General features: G+C 39.0%; 1 protein-coding gene across 6 annotated transcripts in view; it reads right to left on the bottom strand.

Annotated features, from left to right (window-relative positions):
- LOC126248614 (pumilio homolog 3-like) overlaps positions 1-19,884 on the bottom strand; it is a 179,852-nt gene that overhangs the window by 113,223 nt on the left and 46,745 nt on the right. For all 6 annotated transcript variants that reach the window (XM_049949767.1, XM_049949764.1, XM_049949762.1 and 3 more), the window contains one exon: positions 6,063-6,262. In XM_049949767.1, the coding sequence (XP_049805724.1) occupies positions 6,063-6,262 (200 nt within the window). The remainder of the gene's footprint in view (positions 1-6,062; positions 6,263-19,884) is intronic.

The raw sequence follows: 19,884 nt of genomic DNA, 5'->3' as shown, positions 1-19,884 counted from the left end.
AACCTTCACTCTACATCTACGTGACTACTCTGCAATTCACACTTAACTGCCTGACAGAGGGTTCAGTGAACCACCTTTAAGCTACTTCTCTACCATTTCAGTCTTCAACAGCAAGCAGGAAAAATGAACACTTGAATCTGTCCATGCGAACTCTGATTTATCTTATTGTATTATGATGCTATTTCTCCCTATGTAGGCGGGTGCCAACAAAATATTTTAACACTCTGAGGAGAAAGCTGGTGATTGAAATTTTATTAGAAGATCCTGTCGCAGCGAAAAAGGCCTTTGATTTAGTAACTGCCACCCCAATTCGTGTACCATATCCGTGTCACTCTCTCCCTTATTTTGTGATAATACATAATGAGCTGTCCTTCTTTGAACTTTTTCAGTGTCCTCTGTCAATCCTATCTGATGTGGATCCCACACCACAGAGCAGCACTTCAGAAGAGGACAGACAAGCAACCTCTTTAATAGACCTGTTACATTTTTCAGAGTCTTTGGTTTGCTTTCCTCATAACATTATCTATGTGATCGTTCCAATTTCAGTTATTCATAACTGTAATTCCTAAGTATTTAGTTAAGATTACACCCCTTAGATCTGTGTAACTGAAATTTAGCAGATTACTTTTGGTGGACATGTGGATGACTTCATACTTTCCATTATTTAGAGTCAAATGACACTTTTTACACCATACAGATATCTTGTCTGAATCATTTTCCAATTCATTTTGATCATCTCATGGCTTTACAAGAGGATAAATGACAGAATCATCTGCAAAAAATCCAAGAGGGCTGCTCAGATTGTCTCCTAAATCGTTTATGTAGATCAGGAACAACACAGGGCCTGTAACACTTCCTTGGGGAGTGGCAAATATTATGTCTGTTTTACTCAATGACTTTCTGTCAATTATGACAAACTGCGACCTTCCTGACAGGAAATCACGAATCCAGTCAGACAAATGAAATGATACTCCATAGGCATGTAATTTAATTAGAAGTCACTTGTGAGGGATGGTTTCAAAAGCCTTCTGGAAATCTAAAAGTATGGAATCAGTTCAATGTCCCCTGTTGACAACACTCATTACTTCATAAGAATGAAGAGCTAGTTGTGTTTCTGGATCCGTGTTGGCTATTTCTCAATAAATTGTTTTCTTCGAGGTGATTCATAATGTTCGATCACAGTATATGTTCCAAAATCCCACTGTAAATCAACGTTAGTGATATGGGTCTGTAATTCAGTGGATTACTCCTAATTCCTTTTCTGTGTATTGGTGTGACTTGTGCAGCTTTCCAGTCTTTGGGTATGGACCTTTCTTCAAGTGAGTGTCTGTGACTTGTGCAACTTTCCAGGCTTTGGGTACAGATCTTTATCCAACTGGACAATTGTACATGATTAGGTACGAATGTATTGCATCAGTATACTCTGAAAGGAACCTGTCTGGTACACAATCTGGACCAGAAGCCCTGTCTTTCTTAACTGTTTTTAGCTGCTTCGCTACTTCGAGGACATCTACTTCTAAGTTGCTCACATTGGCAGTTGTTCTCGATTCGAATTCTGGAATATTTACTTCATCTTCTTTGTGAAAGAATTTTAGAAAACTGTGTTTAGTAACTCTGCCTTAGTGGCATTGTTATCAATAATATCACCATGTTATCACTCAGTGAAGTTATTGACTGCTTCTTACCACTAGTGTCTTTACACATGACAAGACTCTCCCTGTGTTTTCTGCCAGATTTCAAGACAGAGTTTCATTGTTAAAACTATTAAAAGCACCTCGTATTGAAGTTTGCACTAAATTTAAAGCTTCTGCAAAACTTCATCTATCTTGGTGATTTTGTATTCTTTAAATTTTCCATGCTTTTTTCATTGTTTCTGTAACAGCGTTCTGACCTCTTTTGTGTACCACGGGGGATCAGTACCACCTCTTATTAATTAATTTGGTATATATCTCTCAACTGCCGTCGATACTATTTCTTTTTTTAAACCACATCTGGTCTAAGCTTCCATAGTCAGATTGGAAGAAGTAGAGATTGTCTCTTAGGAAGATCTCAAGCGAATATTTAACTGCTTTTTCAAGTAGATGTATATTATGTTTATTTTGGGTGGGTTTGGATATTGCAGTATCTAGTCTAACGACAACCTTCTCGTCACTATTGCCTGTATCTGTCATGATGCTCCCTATTTGGTAAGGATTATTTCTAGCTAAAAGCTCAAATATGTTTTCGCAACCATTTACACTTCAAGTGGGCTCCTGAACTAGTTGTTCAAAATAATTTTCTGAGAAGGCATTCACTACAATTTCAGATGATGTTTTATGCCTATCACTGACTTTAAACATGTATTTTTACCAACGTGTTGAGGGTAGACTGAAGTCACCACCAATTTTAATTGTATGAGTGGGGGACCTATTTGAAATGATACTCAAGTTTTTTTTAACTGTTCAGCAACTTTATCATTGTCAGTAAAAGGAAGCAATTATTTATTTATTCTGGATGTCAAGTATAACATCTACCCATACTAACTCACAGGAACTATCTACTTCAATTTCACTACAAGGTCAACACTCCACCACCAACGGTATTTAATCTATCCTTTCTGAACAAGGTAAGGTCCTCTGTAAAAAATTCAGGTTACCTTATTTACAGGTTTAGCCAGCTTTCCATACCTATAACAATTTGAGATTCACTGCTTTCTATTGGCACACGGAGCTCTGATTCTTTTCCAACGCAGGTGCAACAGTTTACAACTACAATACTGATAGTTGCTATGTCTACACTCTTCCCGTGTTTTGTACTGCACCCTTTGAAACTGAAGTTCTTTCTGAACTTTTCTGAAACCCTATAACCTAAAAAACACAATTTATGTCTTCCAGTTATGTTAAATCCACAGCACTACACAAACTTTGCCATAGGAAACAATCCCCAAGAGACTTCCTTCTTCTTCTCCTCCACCCTCTCCTTTTTCTTTTACACCCTGTAAAGGATGTGCAAGGTTTGTGTAGTGCTGTGGATTTAACATGACTGCAAGATATAAATTATGTTTTCCAGAGTGATGTGTGCACCCAGGATTAAATCCATGGATGCTAATAACTCTGCAAGTCCCCCACAATACTATGAGTAATCATTACAAGTGTGTATCATCTGATGAGTTGCTAGGTGGCTCAAAACTAGTCATAGTACAATAAAAAGTGAACCATAACAAAAGGCGATCAGTTTCGAAAATCATATTATATAATCATAGATGAAATGCACATCAGTGAATTACCTCAATATATACAACTATCCTGGTGAATTATAGAAGGAAAGGAGGGAAGATCAGGGTTTAATGCCCTATCGACAGTGAGACTGGGGAAAGTTTAGGTCTTCTTCAAAGGAACTCTTGCCCCACGGGATTTAGCGTAAGCATGGAAAATCTAATTTTGTGTGTGTGTATCGCATTTAGTTACTTGTTATACACGGATACTTTACAGGTTTTGTCTGAAAAACACTTTTTCTTTTTTAAACTTCCTCTTTTACAGCCAATGCACTGTTTTTCAATAAAACACTACAGTAAATATCATTTAGTTCTTCATCACTTTATGAAATCATTGGCTTATGAGGAGAATAGTTAAGCCTGCACTAAACCAAGTTCTATCTATCTTCGCAAGAAATCTAGAATGACCTCAATGTCAATGGGACATTAAACCCAATATTCCAAATTTCACAAGAAATGAAGCACAACTGCCTTCAGAAGCACATATCGCTGAATATTTTGTCCTCAAAATATTTATGGTTAGCTGATTGCTGTAGCCCACAGGCATGGTAGACATGTACTGGGGCTCTGATACCTCAGCTTTTCTCCTTTTTTAAAAAAAGTATAACAACACAATAAATGATGGTATGGAAACAATTCAATTATTATAACAGCATAATAAATAAAAGTAAATGATCAACAACTATCTAGTATCAGCTGTATCAAGTCTACAAGATATGATTTGGCTATGTTTAGTCTCCTGTTTGGTCATTTATTTATTTATTCATTTAATAAACTATGAGGGTTGACTGAAAAATAATGCCTCCGCCTTCGTAACTCTTCAACAGTTGGTAGCATCGGTATGCGGCAGCTACTAGCTTGTTCCGTAACCTCTTCTCTACAGCTCCAGTTGGCAGGAAGCCTTAGCATTGAAAGGTTGTGTTGTTACAGTATAATATGGAACCCTGCGCAGATGGTCGGTCAGTGTAATTTAAGCAACATGCAGTCATTGAATTCTTGACAGGGGAAGGTGTCACCACAAAGGAGATTCTTCAGAGAATGAAAGCAGTTTATGGTGATTGTGTTGATGTGAGCACTGTGCATCTTCATTCTCATAATGTGAGAGTAGTTCCTGGCAAATTTCAAGTCTGTGCGCTTTCATTTCAGGAGTCAGCATCCAGGGTACCCACCAGGCACAGATCTTCCGATAGCCAAGCAAAGCAATAATGTGACCCACACATTCTTGTGAAACACCAATTGAGTTTGCAATTTCTCTCTGAGTGATACAGCGACTGTCCTCAATCAATCTGTCAACATTTTGCTTGTGAAACTCAGTGGTTGCTGTCACAGGGCATCCCAACTCTTTGCTTGTCATGCAGATTAGATTTTCCTGCCTCAACATCTTTAAACTTACTTGCGCAATGACGCACAGTGCTCACATCAACACAGTCCCCAGAAACTTCTTTAATTCTCTGATGAATCTCCTTTGGGGTCACACCTTCTGCTGTCAAGAATTCAATGACTACACATTGCTTAAATCACATTGACCAACCGTCTGTGCAGGGTTCCATTCTTTACACTATAACAACACAACCTTTCAATGCTAAGGCTTCCCGCCAACTGGAGCTGTAGACAAGAGGCTACACAACAAGCCAGTACCTGCCACATACCAATACTGCCAACTGTTGAAGAGTTACAAAGGTGGTGGCATTACTTTTCAGTCAACCTTCATAAATGTAAAGATACAAGAGTTAGTCAGTTTGACAGACTGAAGGAACTGATTAAACCTAAACTTGGGTGACCACACAAAAATTTGAAACATAAAATTAAAATAATAGCTGGCAAAGAAATGAATATCATAAAGCACAATGGGTCTTCAGTATAATGAAAACTCCTGAACACTCATGGTTAATGTTAGGACAGTAGGCAAACATTAACTGCAGCATAGTTAGGATTTGTTTCAGAACTGGAGTACGAACTGATTTCAAAAGAATTTGATACTTATAATAAACTGCATCAGTGACGATGTGATAGGACACCTAGTGCTGTAAAGCCAATAACAGATGGCCAATAATGTCCAAGTTGGGAGGTTGGGCCAACTAGAGGGAGATGAAGTTCATATGCATCTTCATTACAATAAACCTGACCAGAGTTAACAGTGTGAACCTAGGCACCATTATTTCGAAAGAGCTCCTAGTAACTAGAGAGTGATACCTACACTGTAGGACACATTTGCTCACCTTAATAGTCTGTATAATATTGACCTCAATAATCCCTTGTCCCTTGTAGAGTAACAGTATAACCAGCAGAATATCATGAAAACATAGCTCTCACACAACTAAAGTCACCATGTTTAATAGAAGGGAGTAAGCAGTCTCATGAATGAGGTTTATCTAGTATCTATTCAACACACACTGAATCTGCTATTTAAAAAGATGAAAAGTAACTCATCAGATCATATTATTCTCTCACAATCAATGGCAGTTCATAGACTGATCTGTGTTATACTAACACAGTTTTGTTGGTGATCAGAGGTGCCACAAGTTCAGAGAAGTTTAACTGTGCAGATCCCTTTAGATGTACATACTAGAAAAACAAACACACACACACACACACACACACACACACACACACACACACACACACACACACACACACAGAGAGAGAGAGAGAGAGAGAGAGAGAGAAATAGTACAGTATTATAAATGGTTCAAGCATCATTAATTTGTAAGTAATTTAATAGAAATTTTAATTGTTAGAAACCTAGTACCATTCATACTATTATTCAAAAGAAAACTATATACAATCAACACAGAGTCAGCTCACTCACAGCTTTTAGGTGTCCCTTGAGTAATTTGTACAGCCTGGAACCTATTTCTTCTCTTCGTTTCTTTGGAAGTTTATTATTTTTACTAATTTCATACAATTTTTTGGCCTGGGAGATGGTATCAATTACAGCAAATTTTTTCTGCTTCCTCATCTGCTTGAGAGACTTTTTTCTTTCTTTCAGTTCCCTCCAATTTGCATGACCTAACAATCATAGAACAATAATAATAAATTTTTGAAAATGAACCACTATGTTTCGTGTTTGTAATAGGTAATAGTACTTTTGTAACAATACTATATAAGTCAGAAAACATATGAAGTTACACTCAAGGACTGCAGTTCTGTAATAACTGCTCAGTGTAGGTACACAAAACATATATGTTTAAAAGAGTAAACCACCATCTGACTGTGTATTCCTATATTTGTCTTCTTTAGTATCAAGACTTTGGCTATCATGCCCTTTTCAAGTACAATGCTAAAAGCTGGAACATGCAAATATAAGACACACAGTAAAAAATTGAAAAAAAATTTTAAAAAAATTGAAAAATATTAGCTGGACACTAATATAAAATTATGAGATATTCACTTACTTGTTAGACCTTTATTATGTCATATCTGTTAAGGCAGTCCAGAACAGATAAATAAGACTAACATATGTCTTTAAGATGTAACTGTCAAAGAATGAAGCCTCTAGAACACATAATAAATATAGATCTATCACAGATAAAAGCTTGTATGTGTTAGGTGTCATGTGACTGCATGTAATTATTTTTGGAGATATCATTGTGAATCACGCCAGATCGTTAATAACATGAAGTAAACATACATTATGCAGCATGAAGAAACTAAAGTCTGTAAGGAACACACAAAATGAAGTACAGAAACCAATGAATCACATTTTACAATAGTGTGTCAGTAGTAATGTAAGAAGTAGTAAATATACTAAAATGAGTGAAAAACTCACGAATAAAATACAGAAGCCAATGAATCACCCTTAACAATATACTAAGTGCCAGAAATCATTTAAAGCAGGGGAGGAAGAGGGGGGGGGGGGGGGAGGTGATGGGTGGAAATGGGGGGAGAAGAAACAGGAGTATACATTATTATGTTAAGGTCGTATAAGATTAAGAGAAGGAAGAAAGTGAAGAATGTGATTGGAAGGGTAAGATGGGGGAGGGGATTGGAGCGGTGGGGTGGTCCAGCTATAAAGGTCAGTCAGTGGAGTGGGGGTTGGAGTTGGGAAACAGCATAAGAAACATGAATGAATATTAGATTGAGTGTTGAAGTTGGGTAGTCAGAATGGTGATGAGGAGGGAAGGGAGAAGACTTGGGAGGGGGAGTCAAGAAATTACAATGGACAGAGCAACTGAGAAGGTGTGAAAGCTTGTGAGGGAGCAGGAAGAAATTATAATGGGCATTATGAAATACAAGGAGTTGAGGAAATGGGATTCAGGGGAAGGAGAGTAATCCATTGGATTGGAGAAGTGTATTGATGGGGGGGTGGGGGTGGGGGGGGGGAGATGAGAAAAATGGGTGTCTGGGAGAAGAGGTGAATGGACAGACATTGAAGATGCTGGAGATCTAGTAAATTCCCTGCTCCTAATAAACTTCCTTGTAGTATTTAGGATATGTATAATAAGATATGGTGTACATGTACATGGATGTATTCATGCTTTTTTGAACCAAAGTTAATTACCCCAAGTGTTATAATTTGTAATGCATTATTATATTTCTGTAAGCATATTATGGGTACTATATATTTTTCCATTCTTGTATTACATTTCATATGTACACCTGGGTGATGCAGTGTCGCTGTAGTACAGTGTTATTTCTTCCCGTTTGTTCGCCCCCTCCTCCCCACCTATTCCACACTGTTGTCCCCCACCCTTTCCTACCCCCTTTTTTCTTTCACTTGCCCCATTTTTCTGTCTTCTTAAGCTTCATTATACATGTCTGCCAGTTCACCTCTTCCCCCACCCACCCATTTTTCTCAGTGCTCTTGTCCCTTCTCCCTGTCATCATTACTATACTAATCCAATCCAATAGATTACTCTCCTTCCTCTGCCCCCTATTTCTTCAACTCTTTGTACATTATAATATCCGTTATAGCTTCTTCCTACCCTCTCCCAAGCTTTCAACTCCTTAATTGCTCTGTCTGTCATTTTTTGAAAGTCTTCTCTGATCCACCACCCTCATCCCAATTCTGAGCTACCCAATTTCAACTCTCAATCAAATATTCCTTCACGTTTCTTATGCTGTTTCCCTCCTCCAAACTCATTACTCTCCTCCTACACCCCCCCCCCCTCTACCCTCCCCCTGCCCTACACGTACCTTTGTCTATTTCTAGATTTTTTACTTATCCACTGCACTAACTGACCTCTACAGTTTGGCCACCCCACTCCTATAATCCCCGCCCCCTCCACCTCCCCCCTCCCCCAACCTTCCAATCACACTCTTCACTTTCTTAATCTTACACGATCTTCACATAATGACATATACTCCTATTTCTTTTCCCTCCATTTTCACCCTCACCTTCTCTCCCCCCCATTTTTTCACTTATACTGTTATATTTAGTACTTTTAAATTATTACTGGCACTTAGTGTATCGTGAAAAGTGATTCATTGGCTTCTGTACTTTATCCGCCTCTTTTTCACTCATATTTTTATATTTAGTGCTTTTTACATTACTATTGGCACTTACTATATTGTTAGGTGCGATTCATTGGCTTCTGTACTTTATTTTATCTGTTCCTTACAGACTTTAGTTTCTGCATGCTGCTTAATGTATGTTCACTTCATGTTATTAGCAATCTGATGTATACATTTAAATGCAAAGATGATGATTCACAATGCCACCTCCAAAGGTGATCACATGCGTTCACATGTCATCTAACACTTGTAACCTTTGATCTGTGATATGTCTACATTTACTACATGTTCTAGAGTCTATATTCTTTGACAGTTAAATCTTAAAGATATGTGTTAGCCTTGTATACCTGCTTTGCACTGCCTTAACAGGTATGACATAATATGGTCTAACAAGTAATTCAATAGCTCATAATTTTAGATCTGTGCGCATCCAATATTTCTTATAATTTTTTACTATGTGTCTTACTATTTGTATGTTCCAGCTTTTGTCATTGTACTTGATAATGGCATAAAGCCGACATCTAGATAGTACAGGAGACAAATGGAGGAACACACAGTCAAATGACAGTTCATTTTGTTAAAAAGTATCACATGACTGTGACTCAACATCACCACAAACTTTTTTACAAATAAGATAGTTTCTATTTTTAAAACTACAGTACAAGCCAATCAGAAGTTAGTTGTGATAGTCACATGCAAGCAAGTACTCAGTTTCTTGATTCTGAAGCTGAAGCGTACTGCCTCAAGTCAATCTATTGGAAAAGTCAACACACACAAATTATGCATGGAGTGGTAGGCATTACGAATGTTACTTTGTAGTTTCCCACGACCATTTGGACTGGTTCTAAAACTCTGGTACAAAATGAAACCTAACATAATACAATTCAAAGGAACAATGAATATCAATAGATGAGATTACAAACTGCAACTTGCCTTTAAGATGATGTACTGAGTGGTACATTAACACAGAAAAAGTGATGCAGCTGCCTGTTTAACTGTTGAACCCAGTGTAGGGCACACTGCAGTAGAGCTTTAATAATCTGATAGAAATTACTTCTAGAATTTTATATATTTAGACAAATAATACATGTATGTACAAGGTATGGCAAAACAGGTCTTATAAGCAAACAAACTACTAATCTGTGATTACCACGTGTAAACTCTACTTCAAAATGAGAAACTTATTTACTAAACTGAAAATTATTTGCACACCAATCTCAGTTTATGACTGCATCAGTGAGAAAAATGAATGTGCCTCTGTTCTTGCATAAATATTACCACCACAGAATCTCAACACTGTATGATAATAGTAAGGTATTTCTGAATGCACTTTAATATCTTACTTCCTACACCATGTAAAGTGTTTTTATTATCACACACTACAATAGAAGTGATGTACCTGAATGTGCTCATACAAGAAAGTGAGTCCCTCTCAGCCTGGATTATGAATGATTTGCACCCTCAATCCCTCCATGCCAACCCCCCAGAAAACACACAGAGTATGGGGCACACGGTACATAATAACAGCCACTAACACACTTACACAGGTTAGATAACAACATTAAAGATAAAAATAAATTATACTGGTAGCAGGAGCAGACCATCATATGAAATGCAATACAACACAAAAATACAGAAACTACAAAAGATATCAAGATTAAAAATGACATGTCACATGTATATAAGAATAGAAACAATGCAAACAACACACATTTCATTTTGTTTCTGGTACATTATTTTATATCTAGAAATAAATTCCATCAGAATGCCTTCCTTGGATTTGGTTTCACAATTATGGATGCCATTAATAGCTAACTATATTTTTTAACATAGAAAAATTTAAGTTAATGCAGATGAGTAGGGAACAAAAAACCGCAATGTTCAAATACAGCAGTAGTAGTGTGCTGCTTGACATAGTCACATTGATTAAATATCTAGGTGTAACACTGCAAAACCATACAAAATGGAATGGGCATGTGAGGATTGTAGTAGGGAAGGCGAATGGTCAACTTCGGTTTATTGGGAGAATTTTAGGAAAGTGTGGTTCATCTGTAAAGGACACTGCATATAGGAAACTAGCAATGCCCGAGTGTTTGGGATCCGCATCAGCTCCAATTGAAGGAAGACATCAAAGCAATTCAGAGCTGGGCTGCTAGATTTATTACCCATAGGTTTAAACAGTGTGCTAGTGTTATGAGCATGCTTTGAGAAATAAAATGGAAATAACTGGAGGGAAAGAGATGTTCTTTTTGAAGAATACTACTGACAAAATTTAGAGAACCAGTAGTGGTACAGAGTACACTCTGCCACGCACTGTATGGTGGCTTGTGGAGTATATACGCATCACTGTACGAACCATCCGACACCTCCCGCTATGTGAGAGTCATTTTCTCACCTGGGATATGAACTGTGAAGCCCTTGTCCTACTAATACAGATGACAATACCCAAATCTGACACTCATTCTGTTACTTTCACATTAAAATTGCCAATCAAAGCACATATATACACACAGCGAGTCATAGAACCAGTAGCACCCAGTTAACGAGGAACATCCCTGGTCGTAATTTGCAAATTAACTGGGATTCTCTGCTGAAGCAACAATTTGAGGTCAATAATCAATATTTCAATGCTTAATTGGTTTGGAATAGATGTTGGTATTGGAGGTTGTGGCAGGTGACTACTGAATACTAACCATTGATGCCAAGGGCACATTTATCATACAGATACCGAAACCAACTGTCTCTACAATTAGACAAGGAGCAGCAAGAACAGAAGTTGAAATAAATCATCTATCACTGCTGCCACTGTTAGTGTCATCCTACAACGATGGCCAAGGACACGCTACAATGTTCATTCCTCATGTCTTCCAGCCCCTCGCACCCCCCTGCTACCACAACCTGGAGGGCCCTCCATCACTGCCAGTCAGTGTCATGGTCATTTCTCCCAATACTGTCCTTCCATGAATGAGGAACATCAAGATTCCTCTGGCACCCACTCTGAGCACCTTGCCATCATAATTCATCAAAGTCCACAGAGATCAGCCCTGTACGGGGTCATCATCGTCTACCATCACTGAGTCTACGAATATAGTAGTACTCCCATACAATCACCCACATGACTCAACCACTGCTTACTTCATTTAAGACACAGCCAGCACATTATTAGGAGATTCTGGCCCTATGTGCTAATAATGAGGGAGGGGGAGTTCATGTCCTGGCCGGCTGCATACAAGAGATGTCACATCATGCTTTTCGTGAAAACGCAAAGGAAAATGGGTCACTGCCATCTACACTCTGCCCATCTATGCCTATTTTCACTTCCCTGATGGGCAGGGAATAGTGGCATAAAGACACACCACTGCCTTGTACATTGTTATGGAGACAATGAAATTGCATGTTCATAGCCAGTTTGTGACTGCCTTCATATCACAAGGCAGACAGAGCTGCTGGCCTACACCTGCACAATATAGGCTATCTTCATGGTGGTAAGTTGAAACAAAGGTCAGATGGTAGAGCGATTGTGTTCTTGTCTATCAGTGCACCTGTTGCATGCATTTGTGCTGTTCCCATATACTGCACTCAATCGAGTTGTGCTGATTACCAGTTGGATGGTCCAATGTTAGTTGGCCATACTTGTGATGAACATTGTAAGTGAACCTAAACACACTTTAGGGGTTCCAATTCTTAAAGAGCCTTACTCCATCAATGGGCAGGGTTCAATTTGGAGGTGTATTAGGAAGACTTTGCTCGGCCTCACTGGCTAACAGAAGCTATGCCACAGTTGGTAGTTGGTTTTGTGGAAGGCAGGCCACTCTCCTTCATTTCAAGACACTTTCTCACACTGATGTACAAACCTGTGCCTCAGCAGAGAGATGATTGCAGAGGTATCGAATTTTGCAACTATGTCTCCAGTTCAAGCATTCTTGGCTGTCTTACCAGTGAATTCATTTCCCTGAATTCCCATGTATTCAGCAGGATGTTACCTGTACTGTCCTTGTTTTTGTGTGGTTGGTTGACAATCTGGATGTTCTGTATGTTTCTCTGACAGAAACGCATGTTGAATAGCCTGGATGACACTCAGAAATTCCTAGCAGAAATCTAATTCTTTGAAGAGTTTTAACCCATCTTCTGCAATAACCTTCAAAATCATATGCAGTTCTGTCTTACAGATTAAAAATTCCTTTGGTAAATGAACACAACTGGAATGCAGTAGACTGTCTGGATGAGGGAGTAACATCTTTCGGCTCATCCACCATGACTCCATTTCTCAACAAAGCTATAAGGGGAGATATACTACCCTAGCCTGAAATCCGCCTTATTGAGTCCCAAAAATGCACAGTGGAAGTGGACAGAGTAATGGGAGTCACAAATTCCTTCCAGGAGTTCCATTCTTTTATCACACTCCCCTCACTTGTGCTCTCATAGATCTGAAGGCAAGAAGGTTTTCTGTAGTTAGATGCTGCTTGAATTTCCACAAAGCTGCATGGCTGGCTCTGACTGCTGAGCAGCATTCGTCATTCCGCCAAGAGGCAGGCTGTCGTCTGGAGTGGTTACTAGACAGGAATGGAGTTGGTGGCAGCTCATTGGATCCCACAGGTGATGTGGTTCACCATCCCCCGGGCACAATCTTCTTGTTTGAACTGTTGACTGTTTCGCGACCAATTTGCCCCTTGAACCATCCATCCTCATGGTCTCCTGTCAACCACCATTTCTGTCAGCAGATGTATCTGCACCAGAAAGTGGTCAATGGAATGATAAATCTGTGGCCACTTCTCACTGAACTGAGTCTACAAGAGCTGGGAAGCAAAAACAAAAGTCAGTGGCTGAAGATGATCCTGTGACTGTGGAAAAGTGTCATCTCACCAGAATTCAAGAGGCAGATAGTCCTCGAGTGGACGAGGAGGTTGATAATTCGACCTCTGGAGCATGTGATAGCCGAACCCCACAGCACACCATATGCACTTAAACCTCCATGAGGAGGAACAGGAGGAGAAATGCTCAGAAGAGTTGAGTCAAGTCACCTTCACCAACAGATCATGACATGGAAGAAATAAAGAACACACTGTGATTTTAACCAGTGAGAGAACTTCCACTGTAAATGCTTGTATGGCCATAGTAAGAGGGACGGACTTCTGACATTGATGAAAACAGTCACTCCACCCTTAGCCCTATTCCCAATAACATCGACCTTCCTGTAGGGGAGGTAGTCCCTTCATGCAGATGTATTAGTGACTTTAAAATGAGTTCCTCGTAAGCAGATACAGAATGATCTCTTCTGGGCCAGGAGCTGTAATTCTTCCAAATGTGATTGGTATCCATTTAAGTTCCATTGCAACAAAAAAGTCCTAATGGGAGCCATAGATTAGCTATGGTTGTCCTTTTCCTTTTTCCTCAACTGAGGTGATCTACCCAAGAAGTCAGGGGGAATATTAAGATGGTGTCCATGTCTATGGTTCCCCCATGTGGATACCAATATCCTTGGTAGTAAAGGCATCACTGGAAAGGGAGAGGGCTTGCCAACCCAAAGGTTTAGCTGCCACTTTCTTTGATTTCGTATGACTTTTTGTGCTGTGTTTTTCCTTATTTATGGGAGGAGTTGCTCGCATGGGTAGAGGGGACAGCGTAGTGGGCTCCTGATGGTGTGCAGTGGTATGTGGCTGATGTTCCAAGTCCTTTGCTGATGACTTCTGAATGATTTCAGGTTCAAGTGTAGCTCTTCACCCAAAGGTACACTGGTAAGTACATGTACCCATGCTTGAATCTGTTGTCTGGCATTGTGTGGAGGCATCCCACATGGCAACTGGCTTCTTAAGAGCCAAAGCAAAAGAAGTAGCAAACACTGGAGGTTGCTTAGCTTTCAAAGCTTTTTTAGTTTCACAATAGGGTATGCAGCTCATAATTTTCAACTTCTGAGTTCTCCTTGCCATGTTATAAATCCCAGTCTTCCTACTCCACATTGGGTAATCACCCGAGCAGTTTGCAAATTTTGAAGGGAGTGAACAAGAATAATCTGATTTGTGATCTGAGCCTCCACAGTTTCCAAAGGTAGGCCTCCCGTTACATGCCACAGTGATATGATCAAACCTTTGACATTTGAAGCATCACACTGGGTTTGAAACAAATGGTCCAACCTTAAGACTGATATAACCTGCAAAAACATGCTTAGGTAATTGTGGAGTGTTGAATGTTAGAATTCATGCAGTTCTGCACTTCTATGACACCCATATGTTTTGATTCTTCAAGTAACTCCTCAGGGTAGAACACCTTTACAAAACTTAAGGGTATTATGGTTGGTTGGTTTTGGGGGAAAGAGACCAAACAGCGAGGTCATCGGTCTCATCGGATTAGGGAAGGAAGTCGGCCGTGCCCTTTCAGAGGAACCATCCCGGCATTTGCCTGGAGCGATTTAGGGAAATCACGGAAAACCTAAATCAGGATGGCCGGACGCGGGATTGAACCGTCGTCCTCCCGAATAAGGGTATTATGTAACTCAACCACTACAGGGTAGTGACCTAAGGCTTTGCATCCCAGAAGATACTTGGTTAGACATGGCAGTTTCAACTCTAACTATTCCATTATGAAGCCGTTTAACACTTTTTAAGGAGCTGCCAGTACCCTCCAATGCCTTGTGAATACAGTAAGTGGGTATTTTCTCAAGGGTTCCCTCTCCTCTCTTGATAACAACAAAAGAGTTGTGGCAAGCTAGTGCCTTTTTATACTATAATTCTGAGACTACTTCTGGGCAGCCTGACCAACCAAGCTCTCTTTGCTGTATGAGTGTAGGTACTACCTGACAGCACAATCTTCCATCAGGAGGAGATATGAATTTATGGTGCTCCATAGGGATCCCACAAGCTGCTAGGAAGACAAATGTTGAACCAAGCAGAGCCCCACATGCCTGAGAAAGCCTTATAAAATTCGTGTGTTAAATATATATATATATATATATATATATATATATATATATATATATATATATATATATATATATATATTCCTCACAGTCCAGGCAGAGAAACGCAGGCCCTCATTCCCCGAAACACACTACATTCCACCATCATACCTAATTATGGTCTGTGAAGTATACTCAAGAGTTTACAGTAGAGGTGGTCTGGTGGTGCTGACTAGCCCCTGGCTTTCTGACAGAATTTTGATTGATTCATGTCTCAAATAGACAAATATGGCAAATTATTTTAATTTTACTTTGTTTTCCGACATTGTACATTTTTATCAGAAAAGTTACCCTAGCCACTTCTAATCAGAATCTCTTTAGCAGAATGTATCTATTCCCCCCCCCCCCCTTTTTTTTATCTGAGTCCCAAAGATTTCAGAATTCTGCAAATTGAATAGCAGCTCCAATTGAAATCAGTTCCGACATGTAATACTTCTGACACATTTTACCAAGTGGGATAATTGCTATAGTTGTAAAACTCCAGTACAGTGCAATGAACAATGTCCTAGTATAGGTGCAAATCAGTGAAAGTTGTTCTTCCACTAAAACCTTTTTTCAGAGATGCTTTGTTTCTTGATCACAGGTTTACTTTCCCCGTGCTTCATTACATATTCTCTGCCTATACTGTTGCCGAAAAGATTTCATCTGCTCTGGGATAGTCTTTACGGTCACGAAGTCATTCATACACCTTGCATATGATGCTCAGTTGACTATGTGTTTCATAACTGAGTCATCTTAATTCCAAAACAAGAATAACAGCAGTATACAATGAAAATCGAAGCCCTCTCAGTAAACAACCAAATTTCCACACAGAAAGCACATAAACAACTGGTTGGTTGCAACAAAGTAGTAATTTTGTGTTGAGGACAACACAAATGAAGCATGTCATTGGCACCTAAACCATGTCAACTACAGATGACTGGCAGTCATTGTTTTTGTGATACTACCTGGATGGCAACTGTGGCACAAATGATGGCACAAAGCTGGTCATGAAGCTGTACAGATGGTCTCATGTTTATTAAAATATCTAAAATTCTTTCTTTCAAACATCACAGGCAATACAATACATTCTGAGAAGTGTGGTAGTCAGAACAAGAACTACAACACAGTTGCTCCACACAATATTCAATTCAATGGATACACTGATAAAAATGTAGAATATGTGAGGTACAGCAAAGACAAAGCACACAAAGGAGCAGAACAACAACGTCCTATTGCTTGTTTACCTAACTTATTAATTGTCAGTGACTGCAAAGGCAAAGTGCTATGCCATGGAGGCAGTAAACCAATATTAGAGCAGCCACAAGATCCACACTCTACTGAGGCCCACTATGGATTCCATAGATGTTCTCAAATGCTATATGTGTTTACAAATGCCGATGTGACTGTAGTACAAATGATGTTGGCAAAATCAGGGGCCCAATTAACACCCGTGTGTCAAAGTATGAATGTTTTGTGTAACAAGGGAAAAGTAAATCACCAATAGCCAAACACAAACTGGACTGTGAGCAACCCGTCCATTTTCAAGAATTCTGTGCACTTGTCCAGGAGCCATGAATGCAGCAGTAGAAAGCAACAGAGACTACTGAAATAATTAAACGCCCCAATGGCACGAACAGAGAGGAGGGCTATAGGCTGTCGATGGCCTGGCTGAAAGAAATTCCAGTACAAAGGGCTGCGTGTGTCTGCCAGCCAGCAGCTCCTCAGAATCTGGATACACTAATGATGTCATGTTTCAGGAAAGTATCGCACATGTGTACAAGTTGACAACTATCTGTTGCCTGTCAGTCACCTGTCAAAATAACACAGCCACTTTCCATACAGCCACTTCTCAACAGGCATCTAGACTTTGAACTGTCCAATGATATTCAGGAAAGTGACACCGGTTGTAGCTTTGAAACAGAAATAGGTTGGTATTTAGGGAAGACCATCCCCAGCAACCAAGATTTAGTCACTCTGAAGAGGAACACTGGCCAAAATATCAGTTTTAATAGTGCTTCTTAGTTTCAAAATAATGAAGCCTGAAGTCCAAAAGGATTTTATTCATATCTTGTGACTATTTGGGCTGCTCTTCTTCATATACATTCAAGGTCTTCTATTAGGTAGGTGCCCCTCACACTTGATCGGTATTCTAGGATGGGCCACCCAAGTATTTTTTAAGAACATCTCCTTTGTAGACTATCTGCAGTTACCCAGTATCCTACCAATGAACATAAGTCTGTCACCTGTTTTACCTGTGAGTGAGGCTATATAATCACAACATTTCATATCTTTACAAATTGTTACATCTAACTATTTGCATTACTTAATTGATTTCCACTGTAGATCATTGATAGTGCAATTATAGGATACAACATTATCCATTTTATGAACTGCATAATTTTACATTACTGTAGATATTAAACAAATTTTTAATCTTTCAACCAATCTGAAATTTTATCAAGACTTCACTGAATATTTGTACAGCTTTCTCTGGACAGTACTTCGTTAAAGATAACTGCATCACCTGCAAACACTCTGAGGCTATTATTAAAAATGACTGTGCAGTCATCAATGTACAATGTGAATAACAAGAGTCCCAACACACTTCTCTGGAGTACACCTGAAGTTTCTTCTACATATATTGATAACTCTCCCCCCAAGATAACATGCTGCATCCTCCCTACCAATAAATCCACAATTCACTCAGAAATTTCATTTCATACCACCATATGATCATACTTTCATTATTAAGCATTAGTTTGGTACTGAGTCAAATGCTTTTTAGAAGCCAAGAAATACTGCATCTATGTAACTGATTGGTCCAAGGCTCTCGGGGTGTCATGTAAGAAAACTGAGAGTTAACTTCTGCATGACCAATGTTTTTGGAATCCATAGTGCTCCACATGCAGTAGGTCATTCTGTTCGAAATATCTAATTAGGTTTGAGCTCAGAATATTTTCTAACATTCTACACGAGATGGAAGTCAAAGATATTAGGTGATAGTTTTGTAGATCACTTCTGCTATTCTTTTGCGCACTGGTGTGACCATTCCACCCATCACTGCATACAGATTTTTGCTTGAGGGATTAATGGTACATTATGGTTAAAAGAGGGGCTAGCTCAGTTGCAAATTCTGTATCGAATCTGACAGGGATTCCACTGCGCCCGGGGGCTTTGTTCAGTTTTTGAAATTTCAGCTGTTTCTTCACACTGCTGAAACTAATTATATTATTCATTATTCTCATTCATAATATTACTTGGCATTGCAGTAGGACAAGACTGTGGTGGTGATCCTGGATTTGCCTTTGTAAAGGTACATGTGAAAATGGAGCTTATCATTTTTGATTTTGCTTTGTTACCAACAATGTCAGTTCCTGAGTTATTTCATGAGTGTCTGGACATTAATTCTGGTGTCATTGACAGCCTTAACATACAATCAGAATTAGTTTGTGTTTCGCGAGTGGCTGATTGTTAAGATTCTGCTATGGTCATCACTGAGGGCTTTATTCATTGCCCTTTTGAGAGACAAAAATGTTTCATTTATCATATATCTATCTGTACTACTAAGCTTTATTTTACAGCTATGGAGAAGTAGTCACTGTTTCTTTAGGAGTGCCTTTGCAGAGAATGCACACCAGCACAAACTGTTCTACAAAGTATACATTTGTGCCTGATCACCTAATATTCTAAACTTGAGCCACACTTCCTCTACATTCTGTCAGCCACATCGAAAGGTTTCATGTCCCCTCTTGAGATATGACAGTACTCATTACCTAGTTTACTGAACACGTAAATCATCCCTCTTGCCTTAGTTGCCCTGTGTACATTGGTAATCATTGTTGCTACAACCACTTCATCATGGTCACTGATGCTGGTTACAATGTGGACGTCCTCAAAGAGATCAGATCTATTTGTCACTGTTAAATCCACTATATTTCAATCACCAGTGAGCTTTTGAACTATCTGTTCTAGGTAGTGCTAGTGACCTAAAGTTTTATTTTATTTCATTTATTGTTATTATTGTTGTTGTTGTAATAATAATAATAATTATTATTATTATTATTATTTACATGGCAACTTTGGAATTATCACAAAACTTTTAAGAGATAGGAGTGCTAAGAAGAGAGTTTGGTCTTGATGCACTAGAAGCCTCCCTTGAGTTATAAGAGTGTATACCAGAATCAAAGGTTAGTAATGTACTGAGAACACTTTTATGAATTTCCAGAAGATTTTAAAGCATCAT

Source organism: Schistocerca nitens, chromosome 3 (genome assembly GCF_023898315.1).
Source record: "Schistocerca nitens isolate TAMUIC-IGC-003100 chromosome 3, iqSchNite1.1, whole genome shotgun sequence".
In the NCBI taxonomy this organism is placed as follows: domain Eukaryota; kingdom Metazoa; phylum Arthropoda; class Insecta; order Orthoptera; family Acrididae; genus Schistocerca; species Schistocerca nitens.
Note: the sequence above shows the minus strand (reverse complement) of the source record. Positions and strands in the feature narration are given on the sequence as shown.